Source organism: Nipponia nippon, unplaced genomic scaffold (genome assembly GCF_047370975.1).
Source record: "Nipponia nippon isolate SJK-2023a ecotype South Korea unplaced genomic scaffold, ASM4737097v1 scaffold_7, whole genome shotgun sequence".
Classification (NCBI taxonomy): Eukaryota; Metazoa; Chordata; class Aves; order Pelecaniformes; family Threskiornithidae; genus Nipponia; species Nipponia nippon.
In genome coordinates, this window is record NW_028262391.1 from 20,003,528 (window position 1) to 20,024,042 (window position 20,515).

The 20,515-nt window shown below is 40.5% G+C and overlaps 1 protein-coding gene across 5 annotated transcripts in view; it reads right to left on the reverse strand.

Annotated features, from left to right (window-relative positions):
• Positions 1–20,515, reverse strand: part of NYAP2 (neuronal tyrosine-phosphorylated phosphoinositide-3-kinase adaptor 2) — a 181,565-nt gene that overhangs the window by 37,541 nt on the left and 123,509 nt on the right. For all 5 annotated transcript variants that reach the window (XM_087740700.1, XM_087740701.1, XM_087740702.1 and 2 more), the window contains one exon: positions 1,327–1,539. In XM_087740700.1, coding sequence (XP_087596826.1) covers positions 1,327–1,539 — 213 coding nt within the window. The remainder of the gene's footprint in view (positions 1–1,326; positions 1,540–20,515) is intronic.

Genomic DNA, 20,515 nt, shown 5'->3' on the forward strand with positions numbered 1-20,515 from the left:
GAACTGGAAAGGCTGGTACACACCTTTGGTCTAATTACCAGATGTCCTGATACTTTGATGTGGTGCCTTTAAACCCACCCTTTTACCTGCATTAGCAGAGATGATGCACTAATACACTGGGAACAGAATTTTTAACAAAGCTATGAGCTAATCTGGAAAATTCCTACCTACCAGGATGCTTTGTGAGAACAGACATGTAAGCAAAAGGCAGTAACACCCAAATAACCTGTGCTAGTCATGAGATTTGCAGAAAAGTCACTTTTGCTGCCCCAGGAAGGACTGTTTGGGGGGGTGTGTACCAAGAAACACTGGACTACACGATTGCTGCAAATGCTACGTCACATCAGCAAAGCCTATTCAAGTTATACACTGAGTTTCAGATGTCATTTCCAGCAATGCAGGGAAAATGTGAGTCCCATTATCACACAGGGAAGCGATGCCCTGCATGAGGGGCAAGCATCTCTGCTAGCTCAGCACTGTGAAGACTCATCTCTGCCACTGACTGCCCAGCTGATCTCTCGTGCAGGAATAATGTCTTGTTTGAGCAGCTCATTCATGGTCTTACGCTTACTGAACATTGACCATGAGGTCCCAGTACTATATATGCCAACTGTTTTTAAAGTGGATATTTTTCACAATCCAACCAACAACCAGTTAAGTCACTCTTAAAAGAGAACTGTCAAATCTCAAAAAGTAACAATGTAGTGCTTATGCCAGAGCTATAGATACCTGTTTATAGATGTCCATTTGTGTATTAGTTCTGTTTGTCTTAGTCAATTTATAAACAAGGCTCAATTATTTTTCATGGTTTATGGCAATTCACTATTTTATATACACAAAATTTGATGAATAAGGTATGAATTTGAGAATTCTGAAATCCATAGTCACTTTTCTAGAAATTTATGTACAAGCATAAAGCAAAGGCTGCCTGTGTCCACTCACTGTGCATACCAGTGAGACAGCCTTGCCTCTGCACAGTGTGTTTTTGTTACTGTATGTGATATCTGAATTTATGACCTTCTCTCTGAGGTGCCATCCTGGAGGCGTCTTTGCCATAGTGTGCCTTTTCAATGTCAAGTGGAATTCCTTACTTATGGCATGTTTGCATGCTTATATTACCTGCCACCATCCCAATCCTGTTCCTGTACAGAGCACAAGCAGATAGCACAATGCTTATTAGTGCAGCAGTCAATAGACAGGGCAGATCCCAGAAGACATCTGGAAGTCTAAAGAATCCGGATGCTTACCTACATCTGTGTATCTCTAGAGATCCTTCAGGTCACAAGGAGATTCATGAGATCTTCCCTGCTCTGCTACTTGACGTACCTGAGCTGTTGCTTCCAGCCAACATGGTTGGACTGACAGAGGATCTCCCCAGCCTGCTGGACACTACAGGCGGGCCTGGCGTTCCATCCCATTCCTGAGCTTTCCCTGGCTCCCTGGAGGAAGCTGTCCCGTGATGGCCTCCCCTCTCTTTGTTTTCCAGCTTTGGTAGTGGTTCAGTGCTGTGACTTCTGATCTTCAGCTCATCTAGTGGTTCTACAAAATACACAAGTGCACATTTTGTTATGGAGTGTCTGCTAATTACCCACATCATATAACAATCTTTTGCTCAATATTTCATATATACCAATCACAAATCTTTTAAGGGTAATTTATATCATGATTTTACTGTCTAGGCCTAAAACCTATAGTTTATGTAGGTTTCAATGCACTTATTAAAACCATACACAATGCAGCAGATGGATAAAATGTAACTTTTCTGTTACAACTTTTATATGCCAGGAAAATATTTTTGGAAATGGTATCCTACCAAATTATGCTTTTATTAACAATTCATTGAAATAATTGAACTCTTTTCAGCTGCCATTTCATTGGGAACAAGTTCTTCTTCAGGCACTTCCTAAGGAAGCTCTCTCCTAAGGCAATATTGTGCAAGCAACATATCTGTACTCCTCATAAGCTCCAATAAAAAGCACACAATCCACAAAACTGTCCAGTGTTCATATTTTGGGTGTGCCCAGCACCATAATCTAGGGAATAAAATTTCAGTTGGTTGGAAAATCCTTGGAGTCAGAAAATGACTTTCTGCTTGCAACACCATGAGTCAATATAAGGAGGAGAAATTAAAAAAACAATTGAATGATTTTTCAAGTGAAGCAGTGATGTCTGCTTTTTTCATGGCTGGTGATTTTCTGTTCTTTTCTCAAGACCCTCATTTGTTTTCTTGCAGGTTGAGCAATGCATGGAGAAACAATCCATTGCCGATCTCTTCCATCTGTAGCTGTGAAAAATTCACACAAAAAACTAGATACAGAAGAAGCGTTAGATTGCTTTTAGTTGTAACAGCTACTTACTGTGTTAGTCAGTTATTCAAAGCTTGCTGAACTCTTTGCCTCTTTTTAGCAAAAAAAAAAAAAAAAAAAACAACAAACCCTCTGAGTTTGGGATTATTGTACCTCATATTTAAGCCCAAAAGCATCCTTACATGATACTCTCAGTTCTGGTCATTCAGGTTTATAAATCAAACCCCTGATGTACTTTAATTTCTGTATATATCTACAGTCTTGGAATTCACATTTGATAGAGACGGACCATCTTCCCTTAAGCCCTATCTCAAAATCTTTCTGTGGCTACAAGGGACATTACAAGATTTGGGAGAGCCAAGCAAAGGGAAAACGCCAGGAGCCTGTTGCAGGCAGGAGACGACAACGGCTCCCCAGGGGACCCATGTGGAATGGCCGTGGCCTGGCTGTCCAGGACTGCCAGAGATGCAATGGCAAAATTTGTCTCAGCAGCCACTTCCTCTCCTAATGATCCCCATGGCCAGGAACTGGGACTATCCAACAGGAATTGCCACTCAGATGATAACAGTCGCAGAAAAAGAACCACATTCAAACCACTTTAATTTGTCTGTGGGTCAAAAACCCACACACTGTTTAGCCTTGCTACAAGCAAACAGTGGAAGATGCAATATTAAATATCTATATGGTATGGTAGAGACCCCACCTATGCACAACAGTAACAAAATCTCATGTTGTTTTGAATTCTTTGACATTCCAGTATGCAGATGAACTTGATGAGAAACAACACAGTCAGCCTAAAGTTTCCTCAAAGAAACATATAGGAAACATGTAAAAATATCTAACTGGATATGCAATGCAATGTGTAATCATTAGTGTATTTCATGAATTACTATCAGTTAATGGTAAAAATTAATGTTAAGGATATCATACCACAACTTTCAAGATTTTTTTTTAATTACTCACAGTAGTAATGCTCCATGAGAAAACGATAAAATGACCCCAGTTTAGCAAGTCTCGTAAATAGGATTCAGTGACATTTTATGTGACAAAGACCTTCAAAAATAAAACCTCTTCCTTGAACTTTTAGGGCACTCACCTACTTCAATGTATGCAAAAAGACACTGTAATGAAAATCCAAATTGTTTGTTTTCCCTAGTTGGTAACCCCAGAAGGGTACAAGGTTGAATAACAGTCCGTATCAATATAACATGACATCTGCCTTTCAGGGACCTTTGCTACGAAATGTCTGTAACACAGCTCTGACCATGACTGCGTAGATAGAGAGACTTGCTAATACAAAGAGCTGTGCAAAGAGATGAGGAGCCCAAATTATAACTCGGTTTGAACTGTTTCAGTTATCAACCAAAATGCTCTTGTATTTTTTCTGAGCATTGATCTATCAAAAACAATTATGTACTTTTTCACATAACAGATACATGCAATCATATCTGATATTTTTCTTTACACCAGTAACATTCACTTCTTTAAGACAGTACTTATCTGGGAAAAGGAAAGATATGAACAAAGTTTCAAAATGCTTTGGAAGTGCGCACAATCCTCTTTCCCACCAATACAGGATGCTGTCTAGATTGCAGCTCTTCCTTGCCAGAAAAACAAAGAGAAAGCCAAAAGAACAGAATACGCTTTTAAAAAGTCAGAATCCAGCCCTGCAAGTGCCCCACCAACTTAACGCATCATTCAATAGATATAATTTACTGTGTCATTCAGCTGCTACTGGAAATGCTGTGATTACCTTAGTGAAAACTTTCCCTGTGTGTGCCTCATTGACACTACTTGAACACCAGCCCTTGAAATTTCACACCCTCATGCAGACAGCCCTTAGTTGCAGTGGAAACACTCTGGTTGAGTGTAGAGTTAAGCATTTATCCACTTCAGTTTACTTAACAGAGAAGCATTTTTACTTCTTGCCTGATAAAAATGATTTGTGCATTCTTAGTTTTATTATCAGCTGAATCAAAGCACAGCAGTTCTCTGCAACCAGCTGGAAACTCTGGAAATACTCAGACTAAATAAAGATTTGGCTTATAGTCTACTTCTTTATAAGGTGTAGAAAATCAGTTTTCAGCTGGCTGTCTAGACTTTGTAAATTTACATTCCACTATCCTTTCTTGGGGATTTTCAGTTCTTAGTTTATCTGAAAAGTAATATATCCTAAAAATGAAAAGCAGATTGAATCAGATTATAATGTCATGCAACCCATCACAAAGCCTGAATCATTATTACTTGGTGATCACTATCAGTAACATTGATACACAGTCAGAAAAACAACATGTCAGTGTTTTATATAGTTTTCTGTAACATTACTTTCCTGCTCACTTGCGAATACATAAAAAAATGAAAAAAAAAATTAATGGCTCACTTTTGCTCAAATATTTTGGGGAGATATTAGAATAATTTCCACTTCCTTAATAAATGTCAATGGGAATCATACTCAAATTCAATAAAAAAAAAATCACTGTGCTAGTTCTTGCTCGACTAAACAGAACCTCAGTTCTAATGTGCCTGTGACAGCTCCAGAAACGCGGAACTCTCCCCTCCCAGGTCACAGCGCATTGCTGGGACCTTTTGTTGACTGTCCCAGTCACTTGGATGTTTTTATACTGTCAGCTACTCCCTGCTGCAAATGCAGGTCCATGGAGCAAGCTCAGTGGCACAAATTATTGTGTCTCATAAAAGCACATTCGTTGCTCCATGTTTTTGCTCCTGCAGTCAGGCACGAGGCATTGGCAGAACGCAGAACACGCCTGTAGCTGCTGGCTATGGTTACCTACAGGGTGGTGACCTTACCATCCACTGAAAATCAAACCACTTTTTAACAAGGTAACCCTTTCTCAAAACTACACCAGGATTTAAATGGCCACTTTATCCACATTGATCCCATACTGAAAACATGAACTCTAACCAGTCATATATATATTCTGCTGAAAGGTAACAGCAGCTGCTGCCCAGCTTTTTTTCTATTTTTTGAGAAGTGTAGAAACACAGGTGGGATCTAAGTTACCTCATGCTGTTAAAAACTTCAATTTGGAGTTAGGAGATATTGAAGCTCAGTGTTATGCTCTCAATCATCTGATGGCCGCAGGCAAGTCTTTTCACAGTCAAGTGCTGTATTTTGAAAGCTGAAATTATTATGGAAAGCATCTTTATTGTTTAATAATTCGTAAGCCAAAATAGTACATAAAAATGTAAATTTCAAGAAATAATTCTCTGCTTTAAATATTTATGGATACAGTTGGTTGAACTGCCATAAAGGCATTCAAATGTTTCAAGCACTTCCAGGTGTCATTGTATTTCAATATTCAAAGATAGGCATTTTTCTTATTTATTTCACCTGAATCTCAGGCTTTTCCATTTCAAGAATAAGATGGTGGCTAAAATCTCTTAGAGAGAACGTATTTTACAAATAATTGACGTGTACTATTTCCCCTCTTTGAAAGGTCCCCTAATAGCTGCACACTAGGCAAGGATGGCATGTGAGCTGTGGTACTGGAAAACTCGTAAATGCTAAAGAAAGTGAGAAACAAACTGAGTTAGTCAGCTGTAACTTGGACCAAAGCAAACTGAGAAATACAGCTATGAAAACATCGTACCTGAAAAGCTATCATTCAAATGAATATATACTCTGTGGCTGGTCTGCCACTCTGCTCTTAAGCACAAATTAATTTCAGGTCCTGGTGGCTTCTTAGTGTAACGCTAAGGGATAAACAGCAGAACCTTTATTACAGCTTGGGGTTTTGGGGGGAAGAAAGAAAAGTAATTGTCTTAAGGAACTTAAAATGAGGGTTGCTTTCTGCCATCTCTCTCAGTTGTGAGCTGAAATGTATAAGCTAATCATCCATGCATTATTCATTTACTGTTTTTTCTGTGTGTTTGTTATAAACCTAAATAAATAATACATCACTCTAGGCAGAACTCACATACTGTGAGAAGTAAATGGTACTACTCACAGAGTCTAAAATTCAGCATATGCATACAGGTGTAAGCAAAGTCAGTCGCTTGGGATGGGGTTTAGATGTGAATCAGAACTCCCAATCTCCTCCAGCCCCAACACGTCGCATCTCACCTCATACGGCCACAAGGCAGGCACAGACCTGGCCAAGGGAGCAGGAGCGCAGAGCATCCCCAAGGGCTCACCTGGCCATCAGGAGGGGTGGAGATGCGGGACTAGACTGCAGCCAGCATGTGTGTCTGATGATTAGAGCTGCCAGGGACATGTCCCAGGCTTCAGCTCCTACCCCCGTACCTGGGGCAGAGCTGCCGAGCCAGCAGCAGCCCTGCTCAGCGAGCCATGTCTAACCCAGGGTCCTGACCGGGGAAAGGCCAGGCACAGCTCCACCAGTGTCCCCTGTAACACTGCCAGTGTAACAGCAGCATGTGCCCATCCGCTACAGACTGACCGCTGCCACGGACATCGGATATAGAGCAATACTAAGACCTTGAGGGAATCCCACACTTTCTTCTTTCTGCACACCAGGGGCTTTTATTTACCTTTATTACACATTTAAAAATTAGAGCTGCCTTTTAATGGTTTTCTTGATGTGTGGTGGTTTGTCTGATCTGCACAACTCTAAGTTTATCCCAGCCTCTCCCAAAGAAAACTAATAGGCTATTAATACCACATGCAAGAAACATGGATAATTCTCAGTGCTTAAGCCATTTTTCCCCCCAAAATAGCAGTATATTATACTTATAGTGAAAGCCATTTTCTCATCTTTGTTAACTATGGTAGTTTGTCTATTCTGACTTCATCTGCTTGCTAATTAACCAGAAGTTTGCTTTGCATATCAATTTTTAATACCTCCTTTTTACAGTTAAGTGAGAGTTGCAGCAGCCAGCTTGTTCAATTAAAAGCAGCTCTGACCTAGTTCCATGCAAAATCAATGGAAAGCCTGAAAGAGTCTCACAAACTAACATTTAAGGAGACATGACTGAAATGCTTCTCAGTGTTCACTCAGCACATGTTTCTGTGAGCAGTGTAGAGTTTGGTTTGGTTTGTTTTATATGGAGAAATCCGGCAGAGATCACATCTGCCTGCTACAGACCTGCAAAGATCAGCTCTGCCTGCCACAGACAGCAAAGGGAGGGGGAAGAGGGATTGCTGAAGAAATGTGTTTAGTTGATTTTCTGTGGCTATCCCGAAGCTGCTAAGTGGGCAATCCCAGCTAGGAAAACAAGATAGGAAAAGAAAAAGCCACACTGCAATTAATTGAAGACTAACAAAAGAAGGGATAGATTTGTACCAAAAGATCATCCAACGCTTTAGAATAAAAATACTCGATGAAAATGATGAGTGTTATAATCTGGTTGAAAAGAATAGAATAGAATAGAATAGAATAGAATAGAATAGAATAGAATAGAATAGAACAGAACAGAACAGGATTGAGTAAGTTTCAACAAACTTCAGCTGGCATTATCAGTCACTTACAAGATGAAGGTTTTAGAATTCTGCATGATAAGCTATACGTTTAACATTGTTTGATGTCCTAGCGTAAGAGGAAAAATCTTCTTGTATATTGATGACTGATTGAAATACAGGAAAACCTCTTTTTGTTCTTACATAAGGAGAGCCATTTGATCCAAGATGATAATATTTTGGCATATATTATAGAAGTGGTGACAATATAATATGTCCCATTTCCAACAGGGACATCATCGTTTCTTAATGGTTTCTTCCAGTACTGCGCTTGATCTTTCAAGTGTGCCTATTCTGCTGCAGGTCACCTCACAGCAAGATCCTTTGACTGAAAAGGCCACATCTGGAAGATATTAATTGTACAGATCTATTACCAAAGCAAATAAAAAGCAATGTCCTGCGACTCTCACCATTAAATCAAACAGCAGTCTTGGAAAGGATGTTCTTTTGGTACTCTAGTAATAGGTTTGCTGTTTACCTCGGACCAGTCACAGTTACATAATTAAGCAGAATACTTTATTCTCTGATATTGACTGTGCATATTTTTCTTTTCTTTGCCTTTCAGAGCTGGCAATGTTGGGAATTGGTAACTTGCATTTAGGAGAACCTCAGCAGAAGCCTCTGTGTTCCCCAGTGCCGCCTTAGGCAAAAACCTAAGTACAGCAAGTCAAAGGGAATTCTGCCATTGACTTCAACAGAGCAAGCTGAAGTCCAGCTGAACATCCAGCAGGTATTATTTGGGGCTAGCCAGCTATGCTGATTCATATGAATGTACGGCATAGTTGATACTGGAGAGCTGCAAACATTTGTCTTACATAGTTTGTGCGCTCAGATCTCCTGCTGATAATCCAGGTTGACCTTTCAGTCAAATAAGTAAATGTCTGCACATGCATTTCATACCTGTAGATGGGTACATACACGGTCTATGTCTGTTTGCAGCAAACTGGATTTAAGTAGGAGAAGAAGGAAGATTACTAGTTTGAAAAGTCTGAATGTGGCCATCTTGTGAAACTTTCTTCTCTCCCCTGCCTCTGTTGGTATCACTGACACTAGCCTTGGATTACTTAGCAACACCTATATGCAACACAAGCATATACTGCCATCCCCACCCTAAACTCAACACTGATCAAAGAAAACACTGTTAGATGAAACATGCAATTAAACTGTGGAAATCAGTGACTGTAAAAGGTTGCCCAACTGTTAGCAGCATTTGATTTGAAGAGAAGATGGTGCCTACTCTTACTTAATCGCTTTCCTTCCCAACCCTGTTCATTTCACTGCACGCTCATTCTGTTATTCAGGTTCTTAAATATACAGCCTTCGTGTTTGGCTGAGGAAACAACGGTTTGATGGGCACTGCACATGTCCTAGCACAGTATGGCAAGAAATCAGAAAGCAAGAGTGAGCCAAAAAAGCTAAAATATACAGACACTTTAAGAAAAATATTTTTGTAGAAAGTTCATGACCTGAAGTTTCAAAGCTTCACTTCAAAAATATCAATCTTTCATAGAAGTGCTGACTATATTAAACTTGCCAACATTTTTTTGGTCAAGTTTTCTGCTGAAAAACAGCCTTTGAACTATATCAGCAGTTTGAATGCAGGGTTTTTCCAATGTTTGACCACTTTCATTTCTTCTAAAGTGTATGCCTTCATCCAGATTCGGTAGTAAATGAGAATCTGTTGGTAGTCAGAAAAATGCAGAGACACTCATCAAAACTGGGGACAGATACCCTCACTCTCATATTTTCACATTAAAAAATCAATTAGAAAGTTGGAGTGAAAATAAATTCTTTCCTGGCTACTTTGTCTGTATTTTAGCTACCCTTATGAAAAACATTTTTATTAATGCTTTTCTCTTTATTGACTCCATTAATGAATGAGAAAATTTGCCTTTCATTATTGCAACAAGAGTCTCATTTGTACAGCTCTCCTACCACGATATCTTACCAGTAAAAGGGAATCCTGATGTTGTCTTAACATTGGCCCTACCTGAATTTTGCTCTCAGTTTCACAAAGCCAGGCACAAGTGTACGGGCTTTTCTATGCAGCCTCTGTGCCAAGCCTACTCGGGTCAGGGTCCCAGGCACTATCTGCTCTGCAAGTTAACACTCAAGGTTTCTCCTGATTACAGAATGAAACCCATATGTCATTCTCTCTTTCTATGCCTTTTAACAGAGTCAATCATTTTAGGCCCTCCTCACTTTCTAATTAGAGGTTTCATTTTGTGAACTGGTTTTACTCTTGCTAGCCAAGCAAGTGTTAAGCCATGACAGCACAGTCTTGAGATCCTGAGGAAATAAATATAATTGCAGATGGCCTTACACAGCTCCAGCTGATGCCTGTGCTTGTGAGGCGTTACTATTATTGCTTTCACAAGTGTGCAGAGCAGCTAGTGGGGCTGGCACAAGCGTCTCTGTATGTGTTACACCACATATAAATTAAATATAAATTACAGAAACATTGCCCGAGCAGTAAAATAGCTCTAGATTTCCTGGAAGAAGGTACTTTTTGAGTTATATATTTAAGTCACACACAAAAATAAAGTAATTTCCATCTCCAGCAAAATTAAACATGCAGCTTCTCTTTTTCAGATGAGTAGTTAGAAGAACAATAGTTCTCCTTACTCATTCTTAAATGCCAGATAAAGTGCTAATTGCATGTTACTATTTTAACAAAAAAAATAATTATTAGGGATGGATAATTCGGTTCAGAGGAGTAAAAGTAACCTCAACCTTCACATCAAATCGAATGTAAATTAACCTAATTTTTTAATATGAATTATTATCCTGACAATTATTTCTTCAATGTTCCTGTACTTCTCACTTTGTCTATACCTAGCATGTTTGTACACCCCTAGAGTTTCATGGTTCATTATTTGCATCGATGTTACATGTATAACCCAAATAAAGCTATTTCTAACTCTTTGATTTCTCTTGTTACTGATAGACTCTTGGAAGGTCCAGACAAAATTTTAAGGAGACGCATATCCACCTTTTCTCAGTTAAGAGTCTAAAACTTTTTATCAGAATGTTATCGGTAGATTAGATAATACACTGACAAAAATGTGTAGCATATCATGCGGTGTAGCAAACACTACACATCAAGGTTATCCCCCTAGATCTCCAGCCGACCCGGGCTTTATACCCCCAGCAGTAGGTGTGTCATGTTATAAGGGGCGGAGACAAGGGAGGGTCGACCCTTAACTCTTTCCGTACAGCACGTGATCTTCCGGTCGCCAGCCCTTATCTTTACTACAATGCGGTCATCCACTATTTTTTCTTAGTCTTCATATTATTCACTGCTACATTCTGGATACCTAAGTGCCTTGGTTTGCAGAGCGGTTTTGCAAGGAACAGCAGCCTAAGACAAGGAGAGGACCCCTCTTGCCTTAATTTATAATGGGATCCCCTGAAGTATATCTTATCTCATACTTCAAAGACCTTTGGATGGGGCCTTTAATGATGGGGTTTAAGAACTGAGCTCACTCTGCCAGGAATCAAATCAGACATGCCAGAAAAAGGATGTTTTTTAAAAATGGACATATAAACCACTTAGCCCAAGAAATTGTCAGTCTTTGTTACACAGATCAGTAAGGTAAAGGAATTTTAAGAAATTCCAAGAGGAGAAATAGCAGTCAGAAGTATTGGAGGATTTTAGAACTGAGGGAGGAAACCTTGTTCTTTCCTTTATTCCTCCCAAAGTTCCCACCACCTTCTCTTAAAATCGCAAAGCTTCCACAGCTAAAGCTGTGCCACTTTAAGTACAGATAAGGCATTTAATTAAACTCCATCTCTTGTAAAGATGCAATGACAGCAGCTCAAGAGATCATGAAACCAGGTTTCAGATCATAAACCAGTGTGCATTTGATTTAACAATGATCTTGAGCAGCTCCTCTGGCTATGATGTAGATATTCCAGTTTCTGGCAAAAAAGCAGATTTTTGTTTGCAAAACTGGTTTTTCTCTCATGATAAATTTTGGGGAAACTGTTATGTTCTGCTCTCTTTGAAACTTGCACAGTATTTCATGTTCCTAAAGCTCACAGTCCTTGGCTTGGTGGTGGTGGTGTGGTCAGGGGGACTTTGGTTATTTTTCCTAAACAAAACTGCGATCTCCTTCCCTGTGATTGAGTTTAAGCAGACAGACTTAAGTGCTATCTCTATATACCTACTTGCAGAACATGTCAAAGCTGGTTCAAAGCACTTCATGAACATCATGCTTCTTAAAAACAAACACAATAAGTGAAGGCCTTCCTACTAATGGTCTCTAGTTTTAGGATTTAACAAACAAAAATGCCCTTGAATCCCAATGCAAAGAAAATCTGATTCTTAAGTTAGAAAAAATGCAATTCAGGGTCCAGTGCTTGGTTATAAAGACAAGTTCTGAAAGATTTGGCAGCTGCCTTGAAAAAGCAGCCCTGTACTGCCAAAGCCAAAGGCAGGAGCACCAGCTGGTCCCACCCTGAAAGTCAGCGCTTCAGCCAGCCGCCAAGCTGACCCACCAAAAGATGCACTACAGTCCCCAGCCACTGGTTTGACCTACACTGTCATGAACTTGCTTTCTCCCTTCCGTAAAGCTAACATGCACAGGTATCTTTTTGACATCTGAACTGCAATTCCTGCTTAAAACTGCTAACTGGCCAATTGCTGCAACACATGATATGATTTTAGTAAGATACTCTACAAAAGTCCTATAAACCAAAGCTGACGCCAGACATTTCCTCCAGCAAGAGGCTCCGTGTTATTTGCAAATAAATTATCTCCAACTGACACCAGGTTAGAGATAATCAGACAATCCCCTAACAGCTCTATAGGGTACAAAGTTTAAGCATGTCTATGTTCAATACAACCATTCACTGTTCTAGCAGACAGAAATAAAGCATGGCTCCCTATCAAATCCAGAAGCCCCAGGGAGAAGGACACGGGTGAGAGCGAGGGGTTGGGACAGCCACCCACCCCGGGTGCCACAGCTGCCGCCCTCGGGGCACGTCCTCTCAAACCTCTGGCACCGCCAGCCCAGTCGACTTCATTCAACGCAGCCGCGCCAACTTCCCGAGTAGAGGCTACGTAAATAAAACTGCACCATTCCTTTAAATCAAACTAGTTTGATTCCTATCCTTGGTTTTTTTTCCCTTAGTTCTTTCACAAAAGGAGGACCCTGATACCCTACACCGATACCACCTTCCCTAAAAAACACAGTGAGAATTTTAAGAAATTGTATTTAGCAGTTTCGTTGAAGGTAATATATGCTTACAGAAAACATCACCAGATTAAGCATTTCTTACCATTACTACTGAGCACCCATAAATTGGTCGTAAATTGTGTGGTCCTGTTTGAAACAAAGACAATAAAGTCTCCGATTCGCCATCCTGCTGTATGACTACACCATTTTGAATACAAGCTGTTCTAGTCACAAAGGACACATTTATTTTCTTGAAGCCAGAGATGCAGATGGTGTAAACTGGAGTAGCTCTCCCGATTTCAAATAAGAAGTGGTGATTTATAAGTGCTGAGGTTTTGGCCTAAAGGTCAAGGTACTCCTCTGGCTTAGAAAGCTCTGTTCAGGAAGGGGGGGGGGGGGGGGGGCGGGGGGAAAAAAAAAATCAATGGCACTTAAAACTCAGAACCTATTATCATTATCTACGTCCTTAAGTGCAGCACGTGTTACTTATTCACAACACAGGGAAATAGGTGTCGGTAACTGAATTGAACGCATTTTTTTCCCTTTATCTTTAACGTCTTTCAGACAACTCACATCACAACTTTAGGTACATTAAACCTAAAGAGAAAATGTCTTTTTCAGTCCTTTACCTGAAACCGTCTTTTACTTGAAATCTAACAAGAAGAGAACAGTTTTATCTCTATTAATTTTTTTTTACCCCTTACAAGTTTATTTCTTCTTCATAACAAGACACGTTGATTAAATTGCTAACCAGAAATTCTATCAAGCAGTCAAGTAATATAAACAGAAGGAATAAATAAATACGTATACATCAATCAGAAACAGCAGCTGTTTCCAGAAAAACCTGAGCAATTATTTATGAAATTATGTCTTCCTCAATGCTTCTGTATACCATCACAATCCCAGGAGGACCTGATTTTCTGATGAGCCTAAATTGCTGAATTAGAAGAGGAGACAATGTCATGGTACCAATTAGCAAAAGCATTGCATATCATCTCAAAACGCGTGTTTTCTATTTTAATAACTGCATGTAACAAAGACATTCCTTCATCTTAAAAATGGAGGGGACATCCCACCCGTTAGTGACTTGAATGACTTAGTGCCCTTAAAATAGACATATTCGCTTTTGTGTGAAAGCAGCAAGACAACAAACGGCATAGCGTGCATTTCAATCAAGGAACGGGTACCTACGGATTTATCCATTCGAAACAAGTCCTCAAACCTGGCACTATCCTTGGTGCCAAGAAAGAACTGAATTACTGGCATGCAATGCAAAACGGGGCAGCAATGGCATAGCTGCGGCAGGGGATTAACACCCAGGGATGTGCAAGCTGCCACTGAGCTGCCGTGCATCCTTTCACACATTCCTTCTTTGTACCTTTGCTTCTCAGCTCATTCTTTCCCACTTAGAGTAAACCTAGGCGAAATGTTGGTTTCCTGCCTTTTTCGTGCTTAGCTGAATGACCTTACTGTCACGTTATGATTTTTCTTTCCAATTATTTCCCGTGATTGTTAATTGGGGAACACATGGCAGCTTCAACAAGTAAGAGGCTCCAGCTGGTCCGGCTAGCTGATCTGGATCAAAATATTTAGTCCAGTGCCCACCTCTTTTCGCTAGGGGATCTAAGGATTACTGGTGAAGGACAACAAGAGGTACGGCTGAAGCAGCACTCAAGACCACTCAACTGCAAAATGAATCTTGTTTTTTCCCAAAAGCTTGGCTCCTGAAGGATGCTGACCACATTTGGTCATCCCCATGTTTACACTTCAGTCATTTTCAGTTCTGTCTCACAGCATGGCACACTCACCTGCACAGGCACGTCCCTCAGCGAAGGGCAGAGTTTGAGAGACCCAACTGACACCAGCAGACACCTCATGACCTTTGTGCGTGCAGGTGTACACAGCTCTTGCCTGCCCTGAACACGCACTCACAAGTGAGCACTTGAAGAAAGTACTTTTGATGCCGCAACTCCTTAGCTTGCTTATATCTCGACAGATAGTAATTGACAGGCAAGGACAGAGCCTCCTTCAGGCTTTAACTAAATGCAATTAACTGTGGTAAGACCATATCCTTCCAGTGGTGAACGAGTGTCATTTTCTTCAAAGCTGGTGTTCTCTTACCTTCTATTGCTTTTCCTCTGGCACTTTCCCCTGCTCCCTCCTCTAAGTCTTTTCTTTCAGATCTGCTTTCAGGACTGTCAAACAAGACGTGACTGCTGTGATCACCTCGTCTAATCTCATACATATCATGGGTCATCAGACTAGAAAAGCTAACTTATAGTGAAACAGCTGCTTCACCTGTGACAGAGAAGCCAATACACCTCTGGCTCAGAGGTTCAGGAGCAACTTCAGTTACGCAGTATTATTTCTTTAAAGCTGTAGCTGTCTTATTAGACTGAACATAGCGTTCATACGCTAAAACTACAGAAAATATATTAACCTAGAGGTTAGAAATGTCATAGGCTTCCAAATTTCACTCTCCGGTACTGACTCTCAGCTATGCAGCAGTTGAGCAATGGTATGTAGTGGAGTAGCTAGAATACTTTTTATGGCCAGCCTAGGCTTGCAGGCAAGCTCTTCCTCTTCAGAATACCAGAGGCTGAGCAGGTATCCAAATGAGAAGGTATGCACAGTTCAACGGCATACCAAGTCCACTCTGCTTAGGCCAACATTTTTCACCCTAGGTCCATTAGAAATATAAGCTGAAATCCTGCCGTGTCTATGTCCCTCATCCTGTGTTTAATGCACAGAGGTGGAGGTTAAACAGCCAAACAGACCCATGTGGGGTGAATTTTCACTTGACTTATTTCCCAAACTCTCTTTTCCAACATACTGTTTATCTAACAGGGAACCCAAAGCTGCTTTCTAGCTCCCTGGAAAGCACCAGCCTAAAAAGAAAAAAGAAAAAAAAAAAAAGAAAGAAAAAAGAAAGAAAAAAAAAAGAAAAAAAAAGAAAAGAAAGAAAGAAAAAAAAAGAGCAGAAATTTCCACTCTAACTGCACAATTTCTTCATGGGAGGGTCCCAGCTGCCTGAAATCAGCACAAGCTCCTTTTTAACAAGTTGAGCCACTTCTGCACCCCTCCCCTCCCCACACTATTTGACAGCTTATAATAAAATGTTTTACATTCCTAATGCAGTGGGTACCAGCCAGGAACAGGAAATGTTAATAATTATCCCAATTTTGAATCCCTTTAACTGAATTTTCAAAGTAGCACGTTCACAAATTTCCTCCCTATATGTGACTAGAAGCTGAAGAGTGAAGCTCTCCGTAGGCAAAAGCCAAGGCAGCTATGAAACCCTGCAGAGCAGCTAAGGAAAAGAGCAATGAGCTGCTGTGTATCGCATGTCCTGATCTCACAGCTTGTGCACAGAGTCAGGGCACACAGTAGAGGTAACTATTATGTTGTGCAGTTCATTAGGGTGAATATTTGCAATACTTGCTCAAAACAGGCCTGAAGTTCCCAGGAAATTATGAAGAAACTGAAGCCTTAACAAATGGAAACAACCAATACACAAACAGAAAGGGCTGGTGCTGGCAAGGGTTTACAGGACCATTTCACCCAGAAAAAACGTGCTGCCTTGAAGTGAGTGCAGTTACATGACTTCAGTTCTATATTGTCATGGAGTACAGCATGTTTCTATGGTGCAGAAAAGACAGAGGCAGCAAATACAGCTGCAGATCTGACGACCATTCCTTCCCTCTCTCCCTCTGTAATTCCCTCTTTACTGAAGGACATGGCTAACACAGACACGCCGTGCATATGCTAAAAGCAAAGGGAAAGTGTCACTCAACACAGCTGGATTGCGCGGTCGTACTTAAGCACCTTCCAACTGCATTAGAAAAGGACACACTGCAGCAGCCCAAGGAAACCAGGCAGTGTTGGTACCCTTTAAATAGTTCCCCTCTGACCTCTGAGGACTGACGTTATATTTCACAGCGGTCTGCCAACGGTTAGGGCACACTACCATGGTATCCCACACAAAAGCAGGAAGAGTTAAAGAACAGTCAGTGACAATTAATAATATCTATCTTTTCCACTCTTTGACATTTTTCATGCTCTACATCTTTCTTCAGTTTTCCATAGGGGTTCTCTCCATCTTTCTGCCTCTCTTTGTGACCATTTTCCACCAATTTTTTCATTTCTGATTTGGCCTTACAATTTATGTTTCTTTGTTCTTTTCTCTCCACCTTCATAATTGTGCTGTAATGCATACTTAAGATACTAACAGCGCACAAGAGGATTTTTAGAAGAACACAGCACAAGTGAGCTGCTTATAAAATCCAGATACACACATCACAGCTGCAGCCAGTGGATGCTCAGTGCATTCAGCAACATGTCTGGGGCTTCAGCGGAAGCTCGTATCCTCAGAAAATGTGGCCCTGAGGTGACAGTCTCCTTCGTATCACTGATTTATCCCGATTTCCCACTAATGCAATTCCAGTGAACTCTACAGGAATAAAATGGAGGGGGATAAAAAAGGAAAAATGGCAGAAGAGTAAAGAAAATAATACAGAAAGGCTACAAGGGTAGCTTCGCTTGTGTATTAAAACCGTCGACTGGAAATAAGATTTGTGCAGTTCCCCTCCTCAAAAAGAAACCCACTCAAAAATGCCACAAATTAAAAGCCAGCAAATACATTCTGAATTTGGACTCAGATGCCAAATTTCCACAAAGTCAGTTGCAGTAATAACAATAAAAATGAGAGAGAATTTTCTCTGTAACTGCTGCAATATTTTCCAAATACACTCAGCTGAATACAAAATTTAGTATTGTGCTATTTTTTTTTTTTTGACTAGCATATGGCAGTGAGAGCTTCAGACAAGTCACAGAGGGCTGAGTCTTGGAGGATTCAATGAGAAAGTTGCTTGAGATGTGCTCAGAATAATTTTATATTTTAGAAGCAAATATTCTTAGTTTCCTAGCATGATTTCGTAGGAGTCATGTAAGTTGTTTTTTTGTGAGTGTGTTTATTATCCTCTAGATTCTGGAAATCCGTCTATATGCTGAGAGCAAATTACACTTAAGTGACAACTATAAAACCATGGCAGTCCCAATTTGTCCTATGCTATGCATTTGTTCTCCCATAGCTTTAAGGAAAAAAATCCAGAACTGCATGAGTGCCTTAGGCTTCCAGTGTGATTTGCAGGAGCCAGATTTCTTTAACAGATCGTATGATTAGTCTGCACTATCTATCACTATGTATAATCACGGCATATAAATGTGACAGTCTGGTCAAATTCTACGTTCAGATCACACAATTTAGATTCTTTATGGTGGATCATTTTAATGTAGAATCGCAAAACATAAAATGCTAGACTGGTACGTGTTTTCTATAAATCTTAGGGTGTCTTCTACCTCTGTAATATCAGAGCACAAACCTGGTTCTTGCTCCGTGCAGTACTCCCACAGGATTAAGTCATACTGTAAATACCAGACAAATTACAATCGGATTAGATGAACAGTCTGTTCATTTACTCTACACAGCTGCACTCCAGAGTCTTTTCACCACTGGAGTCTATTTATAACATGAATGTTTTGTTCTTAAAGTAAATGAACACAGTTTCTGTTTCATATCTCTCTCGTCTTACTGTTAATGACCAATAAGGAGCACATTTCTATTTCCTAAGGAGCAAGCAGAATGCTCCTTGAGAGGCCAAGAAGAAAGCTGTTCTTGGTACAGATCTGCAGGGCAAGATTTATTTTAAATTTATCAGTGAAAAGTCCCTTGAAAGGTCTGCATTCAATATCAGTCAAGTGGAATATAGAGAATATCTTTCTGGAGGTAGGTATGAGACAGCAGCACAGATTTGCTGAAATTTCCCAGGACTTGCCACAGTCTCTGCAGGAATTTCTACAGGTTCCAAACCTGGTACTTTGGCCTGCATCAGTGAGCATTAAACTGTCCAACTTACGAAGCTCACCAGGTAGATCTGCTGTAGCATGGGGTTTACAGGGGATTTCTGCTCACTTACGAATAAGAAACATGTTTAATAATGTTCAATATTGTCTGCACTTTGCCAAAATCTCCCTACCACTTCACTGCAATTATTTATAAATGTCACATCACATCCCTCGTAATTGTTCCCAATTACAAGAATCGTTTTGCCTTTTAGGTACAAACTTGCTTCCATCCAGCACACAAATCCAGTGTTATTGTATTTTTATTACTGTAATCACTTAGTGAAACCCTACTGAATCATGGAGCTAAGGCTTTCATAAAATAGCATTTATGATTACAGGCCACAAAAATTTTGAAGCCAAATTAAGCAAACTGCTGCACCAACTCATATTCTCAGTACCCTGCTAACTCCATTCTCACCCCCACCTTCTGATTTCAGAGTCATTATTCCTGATTTGCACAGAGATAAATAAGAATAAAACTGCTGAGGTTGGGGCAGTGGAGTCCACGAGTCAGGAGGAATGCTTTGTATGCCAACCCAAACATTGCCACCAAGCCTCTCCATACTTACACATTTGTATGTACTCACTCAGCTGCAGAGGTGCGAAGCAGGCAACCTCTGCCCATGGAAACCCAGAGGGGGTGTTCTTGTGAGCCCCCTGAGCGTGCCCCAAAGTGATGTGACCACGCTGCGATGAGTAATGTAACAGAGCAGCGCAAACACAACCAGAAAGGCAGTGCAGAATTCACTTCTCTTCTGTAGTGATATGGTAGCCTGGAAATCAGAACACCTTCCTTCATCAGGTATAAACCAGCGTAGTTTATCACATTGTATTTAGTACGTTACAGCTGCCAACTAGGTATAATATAGGACTTACATAAACATAAGATCAGCTGTTCTCCAAAGAGAGCTCTTCCATTAGGCGGGTGTCAAGAATTCAAAGTCATAAACTGATTTTACTGAAGTTGGAGGAGCAAGCGTACTGAGCCCGCTTTGCACTCTGACAAAAGGTGTTATGGCTACCTTCCACTGCAAGACGTTGTCTTTGGCAGAACTGAATGGGAACGTTTTTGCAACAGAAATACTGGTGCCAGGTTCTGCTTTTACTCACACCTGTGACTCCTGCTGATTTCATTAGGAGTTTCCATATTTCACTAGCTCAGAAATAGGTGTACGTTGTGTAAACCTGAATGCATATGGGACAACGATTTTATGATACAGCATATGAAAAGTCAATATTGGCTTAAGGTTTTCCTGCACAACTTCCTCCTGTGCTTTCCTCTGTGTGTGGGTAATGCGTTACAGGTCATGTTGGTTTTCAGATCGATTCACAGTATGGCCTCCCAACCAGTCACACTAGCACAGCTGAACGAGATACTCTGTGGCACAGTACGGAGGAAAGCAGCGGGAAGGAGAGGGATGGTTTAAGCTGGTACCTCTGGTTGCCATCACACACTGTGATCACTGGCCAAGTTAAGGGCGATCAAGGGATCTTTGCCAAAAAACAACTACTGTTTGGTTATTTTGCTACAAGCTGCTTGGACAATTACTGTGTCTTAGCATCCATCAAGAAAGGAAGGATGTGACATCGTGGGAAGATCCCAACTCATATGGGACCCTTACAACTGTAGAAAAGTTAATGAAAACTGACTCCTTTTGCAAGACCAAGCCATGAATTGTACTTCTGTAGTG